Source organism: Eucalyptus grandis, chromosome 8 (genome assembly GCF_016545825.1).
Source record: "Eucalyptus grandis isolate ANBG69807.140 chromosome 8, ASM1654582v1, whole genome shotgun sequence".
Classification (NCBI taxonomy): domain Eukaryota; kingdom Viridiplantae; phylum Streptophyta; class Magnoliopsida; order Myrtales; family Myrtaceae; genus Eucalyptus; species Eucalyptus grandis.
The window spans coordinates 4,257,175-4,277,544 of NC_052619.1; the positions used below are offsets into that span (position 1 = coordinate 4,257,175).

The following is a 20,370-nucleotide window of genomic DNA, read 5'->3' on the forward strand; positions in this document are numbered from 1 at the left end:
TTGACAAATTTTGCCTATCATTATGGGATTCCACCCCCATTTCTTGCAAATTTCAATCATTAGTCCTAGATCCTACGTTCCAATTGAGCCTTGTCCAATCAAATATCAAAATACTCTAGAGAAAAAAAAATTGTAAAAAAAGAAGAAGAGAGAGATAGTAAAAATAATTTGGACCGGTAATAATATGGTATAATAATAATGGAAAAATTACTAAAACATTCATAAACCTATTGTAATTTTTCTAATTCAGTTTTAAATGTTTTTTTTAATAAATGATTTCTACTGACTAAAATACAATCACTTTGAAAAGTCAAATAAGGACTTGTGGTGTGGAATAGCATAATTGTCTTAGATAATCATTAACTTGTACCATAGACTCCTCATAGTCAAAGCATCAAGCTCCAAGTTATGAGTTTGTGATACAACGCGGAAATATTTTAAGAAAAAAATACCTGTACAAAAATAAAAAAATGATTTGGTCGTTCGTTAATAATATGTTATAATAACCCTAGTATAGTAGAGGTGGCGTGGTCGGTTGGAGTGTGGGGAGATTTTCAGCTTGAAAACTGAAAGTCATATGTTCCATCATCATCACTTTCATGTAAACCACTTTGAGTAAAAAGTAAGGATTTAATATGTCCATGAGCTCGCGGGATGTTTTATGAGAATTAAAATAATTCACTTTTACGCCCATGCCCTCTAGATATTAGTAAAGTATTCGGATATATTGTGCGAGTCAACTAAAATTGTAAATGGCACCTTTTATTATTATCTTCTCTTTTTCTTCTTTTTCTTTTTTCCTTTTTTTCTGGGGGGTTAACGTTGTGCAATGTTCTATTTTTGTCACCCTCTTAAGTTGCGCCATAGTTATAGGTCCTGATGCCAAGAGGTGTGTCATGTAATGTTCTGGTCCTCTCATCCACTAGCTTTGTGTTCATAGACAAGATTGATGGACTATTCCTCTAGAAAATATAGAGGAATAGTCCATCATCACATTGTGTACCTCCACATTAATGGACTATTCCTCTAGAAAATATAGAGTATATATGACCACCGCTTGCGGTGGCCCAGTTGGATAAGTGCTCCCATGATCTTTTACGAGAGGAGAGGAGTTCAAATCTCACTGGTCGCACGGGATCTTAAGTGCGACGCCGGAGTGGTGGATCCTCCGCTAGCGTCGCCCTAGGGTTTATCCCCGTTACCCCAGGCCTATCGGGCTGTCCGTGTTGAGTACAAAGTGCACGGGTTCCCTGGGTCATCAAAAATATATATATATATATCATATATAAATATATATATATATATATATATATATATATATATAGAGTATACATGGATGGACATGTGCAAGTCCTTGTAAAACTTAAGGAAGAAGAATTAGGAAGAAGAATCCTCAAAGGGGTGGAACTCCTTAATGTCACCTCCTATATTCCCACCTATCCAAGAAGAAAAAGATATGAAGGGGATTAGGAGGCCTTTAGTGGGGAAGGTAAATATTATGTCAGGACTTTGGTTCTGACTATTTTGGAATAGACATATATAGTAGTCTCATGCACCTAGAATAAGAAAGTGGAGCGTCCAACTTCCTGCTAGGTTGCCTAAGGATACACATGGCAATGGGTTTCTGGACATTGGCCTAATGTATATCGTCGTTCAATTTTTAATTTGTTCAATATAGTCTATAAACATTAGTTCAATATGCAATGTAGACTCTGCAGTTTTTATTTGTTCAATCTAATCCCTAAACTTTCGGTATATGTTTAATTTGGTCCTTTAATTATAATAAAATGTTCAATGTTATCTCTGATTTTGAATTAATGGAAAAATTACATTAAACATTTTCATAGATTTAAATGATTACATTGAACAAATTGAACAAATTAAAAATTAAATGACTATATTGCATATTGAGTGAAAATTTATGGACCATTTTTGTGATTATTCCCATTGCAAAAATAGAATATTTTGACCACCCACCTGGGTAGTGTTGCTGGCGGCGAGCTTCTCCCCCTAACGCAATGGGAGGAGTTCGATTTCCGGGCGTCGTAGGGTGACTTATCCGGTGGTATGTGTGTGATGGCTAGCACGTGTCCTCCAGGGTTTACTCCCGTTACCCCTGGCCTTTCGGGCTGTCCGTGTTAGTACGGTGCGCAGGTTCCCTAGGTCACCAAAAAAAAATAGAACATTTAACAAGGAAAAAAAATCTATACATAGATAATAGAGATACACATCAATAAATATGTCATGATAATAATTAAATCTACAAAATATTTAATACCTTCATTATAAGAAAAACGAGGTGGCTGAGGATTGCGGCCTCCACTCCCTCCCTCAATTTTTCCATTTACATAACTTTAAAGTCGTGCAAAACTATTGTTGATGATTACTCAATCCGGACTTGCCTTTTGAGTTACACATGGTTAATTTTGTTAGCAAAATTTGTATCATGCACATATCACAATTTTTCAACATTGTGCAATCAATTCTTGAAAGTTCTGAAATTTCGGAGTTACGCAATATGATATAAACCTTTATTCTTTCACGAGTCCTAGTTATGATTATTTTTAGGACCGTGCGATTTTCATTCCAAATTTTGCTTTTCACGCTTCCTTTTACAGCGTTTTCCTTTTTGATCATATTACATCCGCTATCCCTCCTTTCGTTCGATTGCTTGCTTTTCTTTTCTTGCAAGTCTCACGTTGTTCTTTCTTTGCTATTAATATAATGACATAAAGTAGTTTTTAAATTTTGACTCAATATATAATTTGAATGTGATTTCTGGACTTTATCCTAGAGTTGATTTTCCTTGCTTTGTTGTCTCCCCTTTCAGCTCATGCTGACCAGCCATTTGTACCCCATTCCTCTTCTTCTTACTCTGTTTTCGAGCTTTCGTCCACCCTTTCCTTTCCTTGCTGACCATCTGAGGGAAGACGAAGAGCTGGGCTCTCTCTTCTCTAAAGAAGAGTCGCAGGACGTGCATTCGAACCTGCAATAATGTCTCTCCTCATTGATTTTTGCCCCGAAAATGTCTGTCTTCCAGCTGTTCGATAAAATGCCTCTGAGAAAAGTGTTACTGGGTTGGCTTGTTCGGTTTCTCTATTTGCTTTCGTTATTATTATTTTTTTCTTTCAGGACGAGGACAGTAACTTCGTCTTCGAGGGAAAACCATACGGAGGATGCCTTTGTCCGGCGGCGCGAGAACGGCGGGGAAGAAGGTTCGGGCGCGGGTTCCTTCGTCCAGGTTCCCGCCGAACGACGGCACGGCGGACTCCGGAATCTCGCCGGCGAGCTTGTTGTGGGATTCAGTCGAGAGTAGGTGACGAGAGCCTGACGTCAGCACGCGCGCCTTTTTGTAGACCCGTTGACTTTTCACCGCCGGCAGCTTCGTTGTCGCGTCGGTTCAGTGGAGGAAGCGAGCGAGCGAGCTCTCGGACCGTTTCTTGTCCGCGCTCTCTTCTCGCATTGACCTCGAGATAGGCGGCGGCGGCGATGGCGATGGCGTCGGCGGCGGTGAGGAGGATCAAGCTGGGGTCGCAGGGCCTGGAGGTCTCGGCGCAGGGGCTGGGCTGCGCGCGCATGTCCCCCTTCTCCGGCCCCCCGAAGCCCGACCCCGACATGATCGCACTCATCCGCCACGCCGTCGGCTCTGGCGTCACCTTCCTCGACACCGCTGACATCTACGGCTTTAGTACCAACGAAGTCCTCATCGGAAAGGTCGGTTTTTTGAGATATTGAGTCGCGCCTCCATTCTAAAGGTTTCGTCTTGTTAGATCAACTAGCTGACAGTTGTCGCAGATAATTCTGTAATCTGATCGATTTCGGCGCTCGAGTGTGTTATAAAGCTTAGTCTCAGCTTCTGCATGACGTAGATATGCTACAGTCATGCCGAATTCTAAGATCCTGCATCTTGATTTCTGAATTTCGGGGTCCTGTTGTGGTGATTTGGTGTGGATTTTGAGCAGGCAATGAAGGGAGGGGTGAGAGAGAAGGTGGAATTGGCGACCAAGTTTGGGCTCTGCTATGCGGACGGAAAGTGGGAAGTCCGGGGCGATCCGGTGTACGTGAGGGCGGCCTGCAAGGCCAGCTTGAAGCGTGTCGACATCGATTGCATCGACCTCTACTACCAACACCGTATCGACACTCGCGTCCCCATCGAAGTCACTGTATGGATCCCTCATTAAACCTTTCCCCCTGTTGAGACTTTCTCTGAGCCATGTGATGAGTTGTTAAACTAGATTCGTGTTGATGATGCATCCTCGTGTCGTTAATAGTTTGGGGGATCTTGTGGCAGATTTAACTATTTCCTTGCCTTTGACCGGTAAGGTTTTGTTAAATGAGATTTTGATATTCAAGATCGAGATGCGGCACGGTGTTGTTAAAGAGGTTGTGGAGCATAGTCTTTTCAGTGGCTGAGCTTTTTGTCTTATGGGCATCTTTTACAAGTTAAGGGTCAACAAGCATGAAAATTATTCTGGATATTCCTTCAAAATGAAAGGGCCATGGGCATTCATCCTAATTTATGTAAGTGAATATCGCATCGAAAGTTGTTAAAGGACTTCCTGTAGAGACCTTCGATGGTTGACAGATTATTGTGAAATGAGACAAATAGTTGGAATACTATTTTTGTTTGCTCTCTTCTTTGATAGATTAGAGAAATCTTACTCTGTTAACTTAAGTCTTCTGTTATTTGCCCTCTTTTGTGATAGATATATGTCCATTAACTCAATGTCCAGTGACTTTTTTGTTGCATTGAGATGCATCAGGATTGACTCATCCTTGCCAAGAAGTGCCTAGTCAAAATGTAATGTTTGAATAGTCAGGAAAAACTACTATTCAGGGATCAAGGACGTGATAAAAGCTAATAATGTGCATAAACTTCTGGACCTCAAAATGTACGGTCTTGACAGTTGTTGTTTTGTCATGTGAATATTTGAAGATTGGGGAGCTAAAGAAACTCGTTGAAGAGGGCAAAATCAAGTACATTGGCTTATCCGAGGCCTCTGCATCAACAATTAGAAGAGCACATGCTGTTCATCCCATCACAGCGGTGCAATTGGAGTGGTCACTGTGGTCAAGAGATGTGGAGGCGGAGATCATTCCCACATGCAGGTAAAGGAATCACCCCATTAGTTTGTTTATGCAGAGCAACAGCTTTTTTCTGATGCTGCTCTCCTTAAAATGGTCATCAGGGAGCTTGGCATTGGAATTGTTGCGTACAGTCCTTTAGGACGAGGATTCTTTTCTGTCGGTTCCAAGTTATTGGAGAATTTCTCTGAGGATGACTTTAGACAGGTTTGCTTCTGCTGATCAAACATAACTAGATGCTCACAGTGACAGTCATTCCTATTGAAGTGCTGGGAACTACGAGTTCTTGTGGTATACAGAAAATGCATCTGGGTGGGATGTTTAACAATTGGCGACACAGATGCTTTATATTCTTATATGTCTTCTCTGGCACTAGCTCCGCACCCACATCTCTGATTCCACATTAGTGTAAAATCATAACTAATGGCTTAATGAGCCTGAAGAGGCGGTTTCATGACTCTCATGCTTTTGGGAATAAGCAGATATAGGTTCATTTGTATGCTCCTCTGTGTCTCAGCCTTCACCATTTGCTATTCACTATCCTTTCCCCACTTTCCACCTGTCCTTTTTCTCTCATCTTTCTTCCCGTGAGGACAATATCTCCTCCATTCGGCCGACACTGGTATCGAGTCTTAGGCCCCTGTTCTTCTTTTTGTCAGCTTTCTTTATGGGATAAAGTATATCTCGACACACCAGTTCTTGAGTGGGGACTCCCTAACACCCTTCTCATGGAAGTTTTGGGATCAAATTCCTATCTGACATAAAGCCAACTGTGGATTACTTCCCGCAATTTGCATTTGACTAGTCATTGCGCTGGGAAAGTGCGTAGCTATTGCTTTTTAGCTAAAAAGGGCTTTACTTCTGATAATGTTTCTATACACATCATCTAGATTTGTGATTTGTTTCTTTTAAGTGCGATAAATAGATACCATCCATGGAGAAAACTTAGATCTATTTTGTTTCTGTTGTCATGTCTCACGGCAAAACCATCAGCCTTGTGCGGTAGTTTCTAGGGCACTTTGCTCCACATTTTGAATTCTCATGATATTGAACAACATTTTCTAATCCTTTCAAGATGATCTTTTACTAATCTTGCTTCTCATATCAAGTATCAAGACAACCTGATGACCACTTCTAGTATTGTTTGCACTTGTTGCAGTAGAGTTTTGTGTTATAAAGAACATGATTATAGCTCATATTCTCTCCACTGAGACAGTGCTCCATATTATGCAGAAACTACCGAGGTTCCAGCCAGAGAACTTGGCTCACAACGCGAAGTTATTTGACCGAGTGAATGAAATTGCGCAAAGAAAGGGATGCGCCCCATCGCAGTTAGCCCTTGCCTGGGTACACCACCAGGGCAATGACGTCTGCCCAATTCCCGGCACAACCAAGATCGAGAATTTCAATCAGAACATCAGAGCTCTATCGGTGAAGCTTTCTTCAGAAGACATGGCTGAGCTTGAATCGATTGCTTCCGCAGACAATGTCAAGGGCAGCAGGTATGATAGCAGCATCTCTACATGGGAAAACTCCGATACTCCACCCCTTTCTTCATGGAGCGCTGCTTAGAAAGCACGTCTCCTTCTGTCTCCGCATCTTTGATATGCAGAGTTTGAGCATTCGCTGCTGAAGTAATTTGAGGCTATGTGGTGCGGCTGTCATAAGCATGTGTACGAAGAGAGTACTTATTATCCTGTTAGTAAAATCTGAACTGCAGAGCGTAAACGTTATCATTTTGTATAAGCAACGTTCACTGGGAGAAGATCATAATAAGCTTGCTGGGAAGTGATCACTCAAGAAAGATGGACCGATGGCTCTCCATAAGGCTTTGTCTTCGGGTCGGGATCGGAGTTATAGAAAAGTAGAATGTGAGGCGATGCTGATGGATCCCGACTACCTAGATCGCCGATCGGAGTTATATATATATTTGTGACAAATTTTTCCTAAATTGATATGTTCCATTTGAACTTGATTGAGTTGTTGTCAATATTCATCCAACTCAGTAATTCCACAGTAAAATTTGACGGAAACTACTATATAATAAATATGTTACGGTTATACTAGTTTAGGGTTTTTAGTAACCCAAAAATTAGTTTATGATAAGTTTATCACAGGTGTATCGATTTGGGGTTTTCGGTAACCCAAAACCTAATTTTGAGTAAATTTGTCACAAAAGTATTGGTATGGAGTTTTTTGTGATGTTAACTTTAAGTCACTAGAAAAATATTTTCATTGTCTATAAAAATATTTGGATATAATTATTGTCGATAATGTAAAACAGTTTTCTTTCACTAATTATTTCAAATGATACAATTGATTTTTTTTTCAAAAAAATATTTTCAAAATCGTTTAATATCTGTGAAATAAATATAGCGTTTGAAACAACAAAATTAGCTTCCCGACAAAAAGTGTGGATCTAGTGCATTTGGTCCTCTTTTTTTTTTTAAGCTTGGACTTTTTATCAGTCCGCCGGGAAAATTCCCAAAATCTTGGATTCATTCAACCGACATTTCTTGAAATTCCAAACATTAGTTCTAGTTCGTGCATACCAATTGGGCCTTGTCTAGTCAGAAGCATCGAGCTCATAGTCCTCATCATATGGGGAAAATGAGTTTTGCCACGAAATGTGAAAATCAAAGAAAAGTACATGTAAAAAAAAAAAATAAGGAAAATTATATGGTTCATTGGAAAAATTACCCAAAAAATCCTCAGTATATTGCATTTTTATTAATTTCATTCTAAATTCTTAAATTTTATCAATTGAATTTTAAATATTTTCACAATTTGTCAAGTGAATCCATCATGTCAATTTTGGTTAGAAATTGCTAAGGTACACACCGATCATTCAACATGAATAGTTTTTAATAATATTTCAACTTTTTGTCGAATTATTTTTTTTTTTTTTTTTCCAAACCCTAGGTTGGCAAGGGCTAGTGACCCTTGTTTGGCCTGGGTGAAGGCATTGTTGCTCTCACTTGGATTAGGCAAGGGCGTTGAGGGGAGGGCATTACAGCCCTTGCTAGCCAATTGGCGAGGGTTGCAACCCTCGCTTGATTCCAAGGGAGGGCCTCTCACCCTTGCTAGTCCATGGTTAGAGGAAAAAGAAAAATAATAAAATATTATAAAAAAATTGTCCTTATTAACACTAGTCATGCCACATAAGATGACAAGTGTTCATGTTAGCGATTTTCAACCAAAATTATTTGAATGGACTTAATTGGAAAAATGTGAAAATATTAATAATTTAATTGGTAAAATTAAAATATTTATAATTAAATTGACAAAAGTATAATAAATTTAGAAGTTTTTGGATAATTTTCCCATGTGATAATAACCTTAGTAGAGTCAGCATAATCGGTTGAATAGTTTAGGGATTTCCAAGTTAGAAGCTTGAGGTTACCGGTTGAATTGTCACAACTCACATGTTAGGGGTGAGTGGTTGCAAATTTTGTTTAGATTCTATCTGGAGCTTGAAACTTACTTGTTGGAACATATTTCATAATTTTTGGAATCTTAAACTTACTTTACATACTTAGGAACCTAGAATCTACATTGTCATAGGTTCTAGGTTCCACTTGTACTCTCGTACTCTTAATGACCATCATTCGCTATAATCCATTGATCACAATTCATATTTAGACACGCGAAAATTAAATATAAAAAATGGAAGCTCAAACAAGCGGTTGTGGATTGCATACTCATTGTTGGAGGCAATGAAATATCACAAGATCACATGAAGACATAAATTAAGAAAAAAATAAAGAATTATTTCAGATTTCAGGTTTTTGCCAGTTAAAATAGGTTGTTCAATTTTTGGAAGTTAAACCTCCTATGGATATTCTAAAATTTGGAACAAGACTGGCTCTTACTCATACGATTCTCTGTACCTACCACGTATAATCTGTTCCGAGAAACAAACATAGACTACATTAATAAGATTACGACATTTTTCCCGAGCCGTCAACGTTGGTGGCTCTGGATTATAATAAAATAAAATCGGATATAACGGCCAAGTTCACTAAAATTGAAAATGGACATATAACATAATCGTCTTTGTAACTTTCTAAGTAGTGACGTACTGTTGGGTGATTTCGCCAAAAAGCCGCGTACCTGTCATTTCCGACCAATGAATGAGGAATCGACGGCAGCTCCACCGATGTTGCAGATAAGTGTTGTTTTCAGAGCGCTCGTGGACAAAACAGCATGGAATCTCCCGCCTCCCTACTATAAAGCTCGGCTCGCCCCATCACTTTCATTATCGTCTCAGTGCCGAAAGTGGTCGAGCGTGCGGACGAGCGAGCGAGCTCTCTCGAACTGTCTCTTCTCCGTTCTCTCTTCTCTGCATCGACCTCGAGCTAGGTGTCGACAGCGGCAATGGCGGTGTCGGGGGTGAGGAGGATCAAGCTGGGGTCGCAGGGTCTCGAGGTCTCGGCGCAGGGGCTGGGCTGCCTGGGCATGTCCCGCATCTCCGGCACTTCCTTGTCGGAGTCCGACATGATCGCACTCATCCACCATGCCGTCGACTCCGGCGTCACCTTCCTCGACACCTCCGACATGTACGGCCCCCACACCAACGAGATCCTCCTCGGGAAGGTCTGCTCTTTTAGATATCCCCTCTTAAAATTTCGCGGCTTCTTTAGATCAACCAGCCGACAGTCCTCGCGCGTATATCTGTATGTTGATCAGTCTTTTTACTGCCTTCCTAATCTGATCCGCTTTCAGGCTTGGGTGCATTGAGCTCAGTCTCAGCTTCCGCGTGCAGTGGATATGCTTATGGTGTTATGATATTAGCTTGATCGTGCGGAATGCTATGATCCCGCGTCTTGGTTTGTCATTGTTTGGGGGAAACTTGGTGTTTTTCTTGTGTTGATTTGGTGTCGATTTTGAGCAGGCACTGAAGGGAGGAGTGAGACAGAAGGTGGAATTGGCTACCAAGTTTGGATATTGCTTTGCGGGCGGGAAGATGGACGTCCGGGGCGACCCGGCGTACGTGAGGGCGGCTTGTGAGGCCAGCTTGAAGTGGCTCGACGTCGATTGCATCGACCTCTACTACCAACACCGTGTTGACACTCGGGTCCCCATTGAAGTCACTGTACGGATCCTCATTAAACCTTTCCCTCTTGAGACTTTCTCTGCGCCATTTGATCAGTTGTAAACTAGATTAGTATTGATGATGCATCGTCATGGTGTTAGAAGTTTGTTTGATTTTGTGGAAGAGTGACTACTTTCTTTTGCCTTTGACTTGTAAGATAATTGTCAACTGGGACTTAAAGAGGTTGTGGAATTCAGTATTTTAGTGGCTGAGTTTTTGTCTTAATGGCATCTCTTGCAAGTTAATGGTCAACGGGCACGAAAATTATTGGAAATGTTCCTTTGAGATGAAAGTGCTATGGGGTTCATCCTAATTTACATGCGAGAATTGCATTGAAAGTTGTTCCTGGGCTTTGTGTGGAGACATTTGATTCCTGACGTATCATTATAAAATATGAAAAATACATGGAATACTTCTTCTGTTTGCCCTCTTCAGTGATAGATTAGAGAAATCTACCTCCGTTAACTCAATGCCTAGCAACTTTTTTTATGCTTTGAGATGCATAAAGATTGACTAATCTTTGTTCTGTTATCACGTCAATAATCAAAGATTGGGGAGCTAAAGAAACTCGTTGAAGAGGGTAAAATCAAGTACATCGGGTTATCTGAGGCCTCAGCGTCCACAATCAGAAGAGCACATGCTGTTCATCCCATCACAGCAGTGCAATTGGAGTGGTCGCTGTGGACAAGAGATGTGGAGGCAGAGATCGTTCCCACATGCAGGTTGGAAATCACTCTTTTAATTTGTTCATGCAGTAACAGCAGCTTTCTTCTGACTCTGCTCTTCCTTTAATTTGTTACTAGGGAGCTTGGCATTGGAATTGTTGCCTATAGTCCTTTAGGACGAGGATTCTTTTCAGTTGGTTCCAAGTTAGCGGAGAGTTTCTCTGAAAATGACTTCAGACGGGTTTGTTTCTGCTGATCAACATAACTAGATGCTCACAGTGACTGTTACTATTGTTGAAGTGCTGGAAACTGCGAGTTCTTTTAGTATACAGAAGAAGTAGCCGGTGGGATAATAATTGGTGACACAAATGCATACTCCTTCATGTTTTCAATCCAGCAGTAGCCCCAGACCCACCTTTCTGATTCTACATTAGTGTAAAATCATACTTAGTGGCATAATGAGCCTGAAAGATGCAGTTTCCCAATCTCATGCTTTTGGGAATAAACAAATATAGACTTGTAAGTTCCTGTTTCCCAGCCTTCCCACCATTTGCTATTCACTATCCTTTCATCCCTTTCCACCCATCCTTTTTCTCTCATCCTTCTTCATAAGATATAGCAATATTTCCTCAATATAAGTAACACTGGTATCCAGCCTCAGCCTTCTCTCCTCTTTTGTCCTCATCTTTCTTCACAAAATGTCTTGACAGAACCACTTTTTGACTGAGGACTCCCTAACACCCTTTTTTGGGAAGTTTTGGGATCAAGTTTTTTATCTGACATAAAACCAATTGTGGATTACTTCCGCAATTAGTGTTTGACAAGTGATTGTGCCTTTCAAGTGAAGTAGCTATTGTTTTTTAGGCTAAAAAGAGATTTACTTCCAATCATATTCTTCTACAAATCATGTAGATTTGTGATTTCCTTCTTTTGAGTGTTGTAAATGGATACCACCGCATGTTGATAGATTGTTGCTTTTGTTTCGGTTGTCACATCTTACATCAAAACCATCAGCCTTGTGTGGTTATTGCTAAAGCACTTCTCTCCTCATTTCGAATGCTTATGATTTCGAACAAGATGGTTTAATGTTTTCAATCATGTTTCTAAATACACAGTGATTGTGAACTTCCAAAAGCTTATCATATCAGGTAACAAGACAATCTGATGGCATGCGATGCAACCACTTCTAGTATCGTTTGCACTTGTCGCTGTAGAATTTGGTGCTAAAAAGAAAATGAAAGTTGCTCATATGCTCTCCACTATGACAGTGCTCTATGTTATGCAGTGTTCCTGCATTTACTCACCACAACAAAATGGAGTGGTTGAAAGAAAGCATCGCCATCTACTGGAAGTGGCTCGTGCCTTGAAATTTCAAGCATCAATTCCAGAAAGATATTGGGGTGACTGTGTCACCATAGCAGCTTATCTTATTAATAGAATGCCTACTCGGATTCTTAATGGACAGATGCCATTCGAGCTGTTATTTGGGAAGAAACCGGACTTGAATCATCTCAAGATCTTCGGATGTCTCTGCTATGCTGCAATCATGGGGCCTCGAGATAAAATGAGCCCATGTGCGCGGCGATGCGTCTTTATGGGATATCCCAATCTCCAGAAGGGGTATCGGGTGCTTGAGATTTCCACAGGAGAATTCATAGTAAGTCGTGATGTCATTTTCCATGAAACTACTTTTCCATTTTATGAAGGGGAATCTTCACATGGAGATCCAAAGATAACTTCCAGCCATCATAATTTTCTCAATGATGAAGCACCATACCGGGATCTTTCCTATGTACCAATAGTACAGCCGAGGAATCCTATTCTTCCTACAGTCCCAGTTCTACAAGATTCTAATGGAAATTCGAATTCTTCAGAACATATTCAGGGAGATATCTTGGAGGAACCCATTGCTGATGCAGAAGTTGATGACACTACAACAACTTCATTACCAGCAACATCACAGCCCACCACCGAAGCTGGACATCCTAGGAGGTCTGAACGAGCTACAAGACCACCAATCTGGACGAAAGATTATGTCTGTACTACTCACAACTCTCCAAGTATTCAGTATCCAGTCTCTTCATATGTTTCCTTTGATAGATTGTCTCAAGAACATAGATGTTGTATTAGTCGATTGTTTGAAGAGAAAGAACCGTCCAGTTATAAAGAAGCCTCCAATAACCCAAAATGGCAAGAGACCATGAAGGCAGAATTGAAGGCCCTTACTGATAATCATACATGGGATCTTGTTCCATTACCAGCTCATCGTAAACCAACTGGATGCAAATGGGTTTACAAAATCAAGTATCGGGCTGATGGCTCCATTGAACGGTACAAGGCAAGATTGGTAGCTAAGGGGTTCACCCAAAGAGAAGGTTTTGACTACCACGAGACGTTCTCACCAGTTGCCAAAGATGTTACAGTCCGTTCATTCTTAGCTGTTGCTGCCATCAATGACTGGCACCTACACCAGATGGATGTCCATAATGCTTTTCTCCATGGCAATCTAGATGAAGAGATCTACATGAATATTCCTCAAGGCATACAGAGACAGGGGGATAATAAGGTGTGTCGTCTCCGTAAATCCCTTTATGGATTAAAACAGGCATCCAGACAATGGTATGCTAAATTTGCCAGTGCTCTTACAACAGCAGGCTTCAAGCAATCCAAGCATGATTATGCTTTGTTCTAAAAAACTAAAGGTATGTCATCTATCTATTTGATGATTTATGTCGATGACATACTTGTTATGGGAAATGATAGAGCCTCTATAGAGAATTTCAAGGAATATTTTCATGCTACCTTCCATATTAAAGACTTAGGAGCACCAAAATATTTCATTGGAATCGAAGTTGCTCGATCTGACAAGGGAATTTCCCTTAGTCAGCGGAAGTTCATTCTAGAAATCATATCAGAAGTAGGTCTATCAGGATGCAAGCTAGCTGTAATTCCTATAGAGCAAAACACTAAGTTGACCATCGCAGACTATGATAAGGGAATATTTCGAAATGATGATTCCTTACTCAGTGATCCGTCAGGCTATCAAAGACTTGTTGGGAAACTTATATACCTGACAATGACTAGACCTGATATCTCATATGCGGTTCAGACACTTAGCCAGTTTATGCATCAACCAAAGCGTTCTCATTTGGATGCAGCCTTAAAGGTCGTTAAATATCTCAAGAAATGTCCGGGGCTAGGGATACTTCTCTCTAAGGAATGTGACATGAGGATGACAGCATATTGTGATGCAGACTATGCAACATGTCCGATTAGTCGAAGATCTGTTACTGGATATTGCATTAAATTGGGAGGATCTCTTCTATCTTGGAAAACCAAGAAACAAGCTACTGTGTCTCTGTCCTCAGCCGAAGCAGAATATCGAGCTGTGGCCAAGGCCACTTGTCAAGTAGTTTGGATGCGAGGATTACTCAAGGATCTTGGAGTAGAAGTGCAAGGACCCACAAGGTTATATTGTGATAATGATACAGCTCTTAAACTTGCAACTAATCCTATAGTACATGAAAGAACCAAGCATATAGAAGTGGATTGTCACTTCACACGGGAAAAGATCCAGGAAGGAGTAATTGAGACGAGGAATTTGGACAACGGAGCAACCAGTAGACTTGTTCACCAAGCCCCTATGTCAGAGGCAACATGCATATCTATTAAAAAAGCTAGGCGTCTTGGACATCTACAAGCCACCAGCTTGAGGGGGAGTGTTGGAAGATATGTGGATTGCCTGATTTGATTTGATCTTAATTGATCATGATTAATCACGATCTTCATGTATATGTAAATTAAAAATTAGATCTAGATCTAGATTGATAGTCCAGATCATCTACTTCCTTATTCAAGATAGAGCTTGTATTATATCTCTGCAGAATTGTACATTCAGATTGTAATAGTGATAATACAGAAAAATCTCCCCACATCGATTCCCATTTTCCTCTCTAAACTTCATCCGTTCTTCCTTCACTCTTGCCTTCTTTCAGGGCATATCTACTTTGCCGGCCCTCCCAAGCCCAACCCCGACACGATCGAGCTTGTCCACCACGCCGTTGAATCTGGCGTTGCCTTCCTCGACACCTTCGACATCTATGGCCTTAACGCCAAGGAAGTCCTCCTTGGAAAGGTCGGTATTTATTTTGTAGATATAATTGAAGATCTTGATCATGACGCCAATCCTAATTGCGGACTAATTGATTTGGTCAATTTGTGATTGTTTAGTGAATATGGAAATTTTTGTAATTCTTTATATATTATTTCATTTTTTCTCTTTCATTCTTACACTATAAATAGACCAATGAACTAATATACAGATCAATCAATATACAACAAAATTTTCTTCATTTTCTCTTTTGTTTTCTATTATGTTATCAGTGTCATTCTTCCTCGCCTAGCTTCCCATATCTTAGAGTTGCCTTTCTTTTTTTCTTTGTTTTTTTTTTTTTGTGTGGTTATTGCAAGTCCTCATCCTGCAATACAAATCAGCAAATCGATTAGGAATTCAATTTTTTTTTTCAATACCAAGGCAAAAAATAAGAACACTGAGAGCTCCATGATAGAGGAGACACCTACCTCACCTCAAAATCAAGCCCCATCGCCGTCGGATTCGATTATGATTTGGGACAATATATTTTAATCATTTTGAGATAATCTTTAACTGATCATGCTCTTCCAGATACACAGCAATTGCGCACTTCCAAATGCTTATTATGTCAAGTAACATGACAATCTGATGGCATGCAACGCAACCAATTTTGCACTCGTTGATGTAGAATTTGGCGTTAAAAGGAAAATGATGGTTGCTCGTATGCTCTCTGCTTAGACATTGCTTTATGTTATGAAGTACCTACCAAGGCTGCGGCCAGAGAACTTGGCTAATGCAAAGTTATTCGACCAAGTGAATGAAATTGCACAAAGAAAGGGATGCACCCCATTGCAGTTAACCCTCGCCTGGGTACACCACTGGAGTGATGACGTTTGCCCGATTACCGGCACGATCAAGATCGAGAATTTCAACCAGAACATTGGAGCTCTGTCAGTGAAGCTTTCGCCAGAAGAGATGGCCAAGCTCAAATCGATTGCTTATACGGACAATGTCAGGCGTGAGAATTAAAACCACATTTGATACTAAATTATGCCTAGGTAGGAATTCAAAACTCCACCTCCCGCTTTTCATGTGGGAAGGTTGGCCCCACCTCGCGCTTATGGAAAGAGTAATCACGAAGACATCACAATAGTTCAATTGACGTGAGCAGGTACGTCTTCCCTACATGGTAAGGGTCGTCACTGGGCGTGCAATTGACGTAAGCACGTGCGTCTTCACAGCCACTACCGCTCCCCTCCTACTCATCGTAGCTTCTGCCACTCCCCTCCTATAAATCTCGGCTCGCCCGACGCCTTCGCCATCGTCTCGGTGCAGTGCAGGGAACGATCGAGCTCGAGCTAGACTACGGCAATGGCGGCATCGACGACGACGGTGAGGAGGATCAAGCTGGGGTCGCAGGGCCTGGAGGTGTCGGCGCAGGGGCTGGGCTGCATGAGCATGTCCGCCTTCTACGGCCCTCCCAAGTCCGAGCCCGACATGATCGCCCTCATCCACCACGCCGTCGGCTCCGGCGTCACCTTCCTCGACACCTCCGACTTCTACGGTCCTCACACCAACGAAATCCTCCTCGGAAAGGTCGTTCTCTCAGTCTCTCTTTTGCCTCTGCATGAATTATATATGCTTATGGTTTTACGGAACTTAGCTTCATCGAGCAGGATGCTCTGATCCTGCGCCTTGGTTTTCTGATTTCGGGGTTGATTTTGAGCAGGCACTGAGGGGAGGGGTGAGGCAGAAGGTGGAATTGGCAACCAAGTTCGGAATCAGATTCGCGGACGGGAAGAGGGAGATCCAGGGCGATCCGGCGTACGTGAGGGCTGCTTGCGAGGCCAGCTTGAAGCGGCTCGACATCGATTGCATCGACCTCTACTACCAGCACCGTATCGACACTCGCGTCCCCATTGAAGTCACTGTATGGATCCCTTATCAAACTTTCACCTCGCTTGAGACTTTCTCTGAGCCATATGATGCATCGTCATGTTGTTACAAGTTTGTTGAATTTTGTTAAATGACACTTAAGTTCAGCTGATAGCAGATTCAAGATGCGGCACGGTGTTGTTCAAGGGTTGTGGAATTTAGTAGTTTAGTGGCTTGAGTTCTCGTTTTGTGGGAATCTTTTACAAGTTAAGGGTCAACAAGCATGGAAATTATTCGAAATCTTCCTTTGAGATGAAAGTGCTCCGGGGTTCATCCTGAATTTATATACGGGAATCACATATAAAGTTGTTCCTGGACTTTATACGGAGACATTCGATTCTTGACATATTGTGAAATATGACAAGTACTTGGAATACTTCTTTTATTTGCTCTCTTCTGTGAGAGATTCAAGAAATCTACCTCCGTTAACTCAATAACTTGTGCTTTTTTGTCGCATTGAGATGCATGATAATTGAGGGATCTAGACACATAAAAAGCTAATGACATAAATAATTTTCTGGATCTTAACATGTAAGATCTTGATGTTGTTGTTCTGTCATGTGAATAGTTGTTCTGTCATGTGAATATGCACAGATCGGAGAGCTAAAGAAGCTCGTTGAAGAGGGTAAGATAAAGTACATCGGTTTATCCGAGGCCTCTGCATCAACAATCAGAAGAGCACATGCTGTTCATCCCATCACAGCAGTGCAATTGGAGTGGTCGCTTTGGTCAAGAGATGTGGAGGCAGAGATCGTTCCAACGTGCAGGTAGGATATCACTCTGTTAATTGTTTATGCAGCAACAACAGCTTCCTTCTGACTCTGCTTTGCCTTTAAAATGTTGACTAGGGAGCTTGGCATTGGAATTGTTGCCTACAGTCCTTTAGGACGAGGATTCTTTTCTGTTGGCTCCAAGTTGGTGGAGAATATCTCTAAGGATGACGTCAGACAGGTCTGTTCCTGCTTGTCAACATAATTAGATGCTTACAGTGGCTGTCATTCTTATTCAAGTGCTGGAAACCTGTTCTTGTGGTATAAAGAAAAAGTATCTGGATGGGACGAATAAAACTTGGTGACACGAATGCTTCCTGGATTCTCGTGCTTTTGGGAATGAATACATATAGGTTTATATGTAAGTTGCTCTGTTTCCCAGCCTTCCCAACATTTGCTTATCACTATCCTTTCCCCACTTTCCACCCACCCTTTTTCTCTCATCTTTCTTCACAAGAATAGCGATATTTCCTCGAAATAACTGACGCCAGTATCGGGCTTTGGCCCTCCGTCCTTTTTCATTCTCATCTTTCTTCACAAGATAAACTATATCTTGACACAACCATTTCTTGAGCGCGGACTCCCGACACCCTTCTTATGAGAGTTTTGGATCAAGTTCCCATCTGACATAAAGCCAATTGTGTATTACTCCCCGCCATTAGCGTTTGACTAGCGATAGTGCTGGACAAGTGAAGTAGCTATTTTTCTTTGTAGCTAAAAGAGCTCTGCGTCTGATAACATTCTTCTACTCATCATCTACATTTCTGATTTTTTATTTTATGTGTGACTAATGGTATCATCACACGTACAAAACTTAGATTGTCGAGTTTGTTTCTGTTTTCACATCCTACATCAAGCCCATCAGCCTTGTGTGGTAGTTGCTAGATCACTTCGCTTGACGTTTCTAATGCTTATGATTTGGGACATGATATTTTAATCATTTCAAGATAATTTATAACTGATCATGCTTTTTCAGATACACAACGATTGCACACTTCTAAATGCTTATTATGTCAAGTAACAAGACAATCCGATGGCATGCAATGCAACCACTTTTGCACTTGTTGCTGTAGAATTTAGCCTTAAGAGGAAAATGATAATTTCTCATATGCTCTCTGCTGAGACATTGCTCTATGTTATGCAGTATCTACCAAGGTTCCGGCCAGAGAACTTGGCTCACAACACGAAGTTATTTGACCGAGTGAACGAAATTGCGCAAAGAAAGGGATGCACCCCATCTCAGTTAGCCCTGGCCTGGGTACACCACCAGGGTGACGACATTTGCCCGATTCCCGGCACAACCAAGATCGAGAATTTCAACCAGAACATTGGAGCTCTGTCAGTGAAGCTTACACCGGAAGAGATGGCCGAGCTTGAATCGATTGCTTCTGCGGACAATGTCAAGGGTGGCAGGTACGATGGAAGCATGTCTACATGGGAAAACTCCGACACTCCACCCCTTTCTTCTTGGAAACCTGCCTAGAAGCGTGTCTGCTTCTGTTGCTGCATCTTTGATGTGCAGAGGTTGAGCATTTGCCGCTGAAGTAATTTGAGTTTATGTTGTGTGGCTGTTATAAGTATGTGTAATAAGAGAGTGACTGTTTTCATTTTGTACATGTGACATTCACTATGATAAGATTATGGATGTGTACTAACCTTACTGGGGAAAGATCACTCGATAAACACGAGAGCGAGTTGAATACGAACTGAGCCTGCCGTGTCGACTTTATTGGGGTGACTTTTAGAATCAATTGGGATTTTGAAGAATTCAAACTCAGTCGTACATACTATTGGAAATATGGCTTCGAAATTGGGTAGAACAATGAAATCGGATCGAGTAAAATAACTCGGACTTTGAGGCGCGATATCACTTTCTTTAAGGATTTATTTGCCGCACAACGTTACTAGTGGTCATCGGCAAAAATCCTCCAGAATACAACAAAGTCTCGGATGAGAATACTAGATAGCAATTCAAGTATTTCTTCAGGGTCTCTCTAAGAAATAATCGAAAAGTTGGCTGCTGTTTTTCAGAAAGAAGACTCGAAAATGACCACTCTTTTTCTTTCCGAAAAATGACAAGTATATATATGAAACAGTCTTGTAACTTTTCGTGAAAATTGTGAACAAACACGTCTTTAGAAAATTGTTCGGATAAACAAATGCGACTCGTCGGAAAAAATCGAAAACGAACAATTGCAACCCTTCGGGAAAAGTTAAAACTGAATAAGTAATTTTCTAAAGGTTGTATTGAAAGAACACAAATAAAATTCGGAATAATTTTTTTTAATAGAATTTCGAATTTTCATTTTATATATTTTATTTCCGAAATTCTCAAAATAAAAGACAACCTTTGAATTTACCAAAAATTAATAAAAATTGTTGGAGAAATCTTCCTGGAGTATTTTGAAGCTGACAAAACGTTTCCATTAGTTTGATCTGAAGATTTGCAGACTCTACTATTCAAAGTCTGAAGACCTCCGGATTGCCAGACTCAAGACTCAAAGTCTATTCTCATTGACAGTTTCTAGACCGTCGAAGAAGGGTTATCCAGAACTGGGTGTTTCATTAAGGATTTGACCTTATCGACTGGAGAAGATCTCTTGGCCGGATATGTCATAACGGAATCCTTTATTTAATCATGATTGATTCAGAGATTAAGGATCCGATGATTGGCGATATATACTTAGAAAGTTCTACTTATGGAAACCGAGATCCTGATTGTATGGG

The 20,370-nt window shown here is 41.0% G+C and overlaps 3 protein-coding genes across 3 annotated transcripts; all 3 read left to right on the forward strand.

The window, feature by feature from the left end:
• Positions 1-1,377: 1,377 nt before the first annotated feature.
• On the forward strand, positions 1,378-6,747 carry LOC104456321 (probable aldo-keto reductase 2). Its single transcript, XM_039301088.1, has 5 exons — positions 1,378-3,714; positions 3,963-4,163; positions 4,937-5,109; positions 5,190-5,292; positions 6,319-6,747. Exons 1-5 carry the CDS (start codon positions 3,490-3,492, stop codon positions 6,655-6,657), a joined length of 1,041 nt encoding a protein of 346 aa, XP_039157022.1. The 5' UTR covers positions 1,378-3,489; the 3' UTR covers positions 6,658-6,747.
• A 2,498-nt stretch (positions 6,748-9,245) lies between these two features.
• On the forward strand, positions 9,246-14,728 carry LOC104456324 (retrovirus-related Pol polyprotein from transposon RE1). The gene is given in 5 exon segments (XM_039301076.1): positions 9,246-9,681; positions 9,980-10,180; positions 10,730-10,902; positions 10,984-11,086; positions 12,131-14,728. Coding segments are annotated over 5 exon segments (3,162 nt in total). The 5' UTR covers positions 9,246-9,462; the 3' UTR covers positions 14,597-14,728.
• A 1,581-nt stretch (positions 14,729-16,309) lies between these two features.
• LOC108953817 (probable aldo-keto reductase 2) lies at positions 16,310-19,345 on the forward strand. The gene is made up of 5 exons (XM_039301084.1): positions 16,310-16,534; positions 16,668-16,868; positions 17,468-17,640; positions 17,722-17,824; positions 18,788-19,345. Exons 1-5 carry the CDS (start codon positions 16,310-16,312, stop codon positions 19,124-19,126), a joined length of 1,041 nt encoding a protein of 346 aa, XP_039157018.1. The 3' UTR covers positions 19,127-19,345.
• The last annotated feature ends 1,025 nt before the right edge of the window (positions 19,346-20,370 follow it).

Coding starts and splice junctions, on each gene's coding strand:
- LOC104456321 (XM_039301088.1), top strand. CDS start 3,490: ATGGCGATGGCGTCGGCGGCGGTGAGGAGGATCAAGCTGGGGTCGCAG. Junction 5,110..5,189: donor GAGATCATTCCCACATGCAG/GTAAAGGAATCA, acceptor AATGGTCATCAG/GGAGCTTGGCATTGGAATTG. Junction 5,293..6,318: donor CTGAGGATGACTTTAGACAG/GTTTGCTTCTGC, acceptor CATATTATGCAG/AAACTACCGAGGTTCCAGCC.
- LOC108953817 (XM_039301084.1), top strand. CDS start 16,310: ATGGCGGCATCGACGACGACGGTGAGGAGGATCAAGCTGGGGTCGCAG. Junction 16,535..16,667: donor ACGAAATCCTCCTCGGAAAG/GTCGTTCTCTCA, acceptor GATTTTGAGCAG/GCACTGAGGGGAGGGGTGAG. Junction 17,825..18,787: donor CTAAGGATGACGTCAGACAG/GTCTGTTCCTGC, acceptor TATGTTATGCAG/TATCTACCAAGGTTCCGGCC.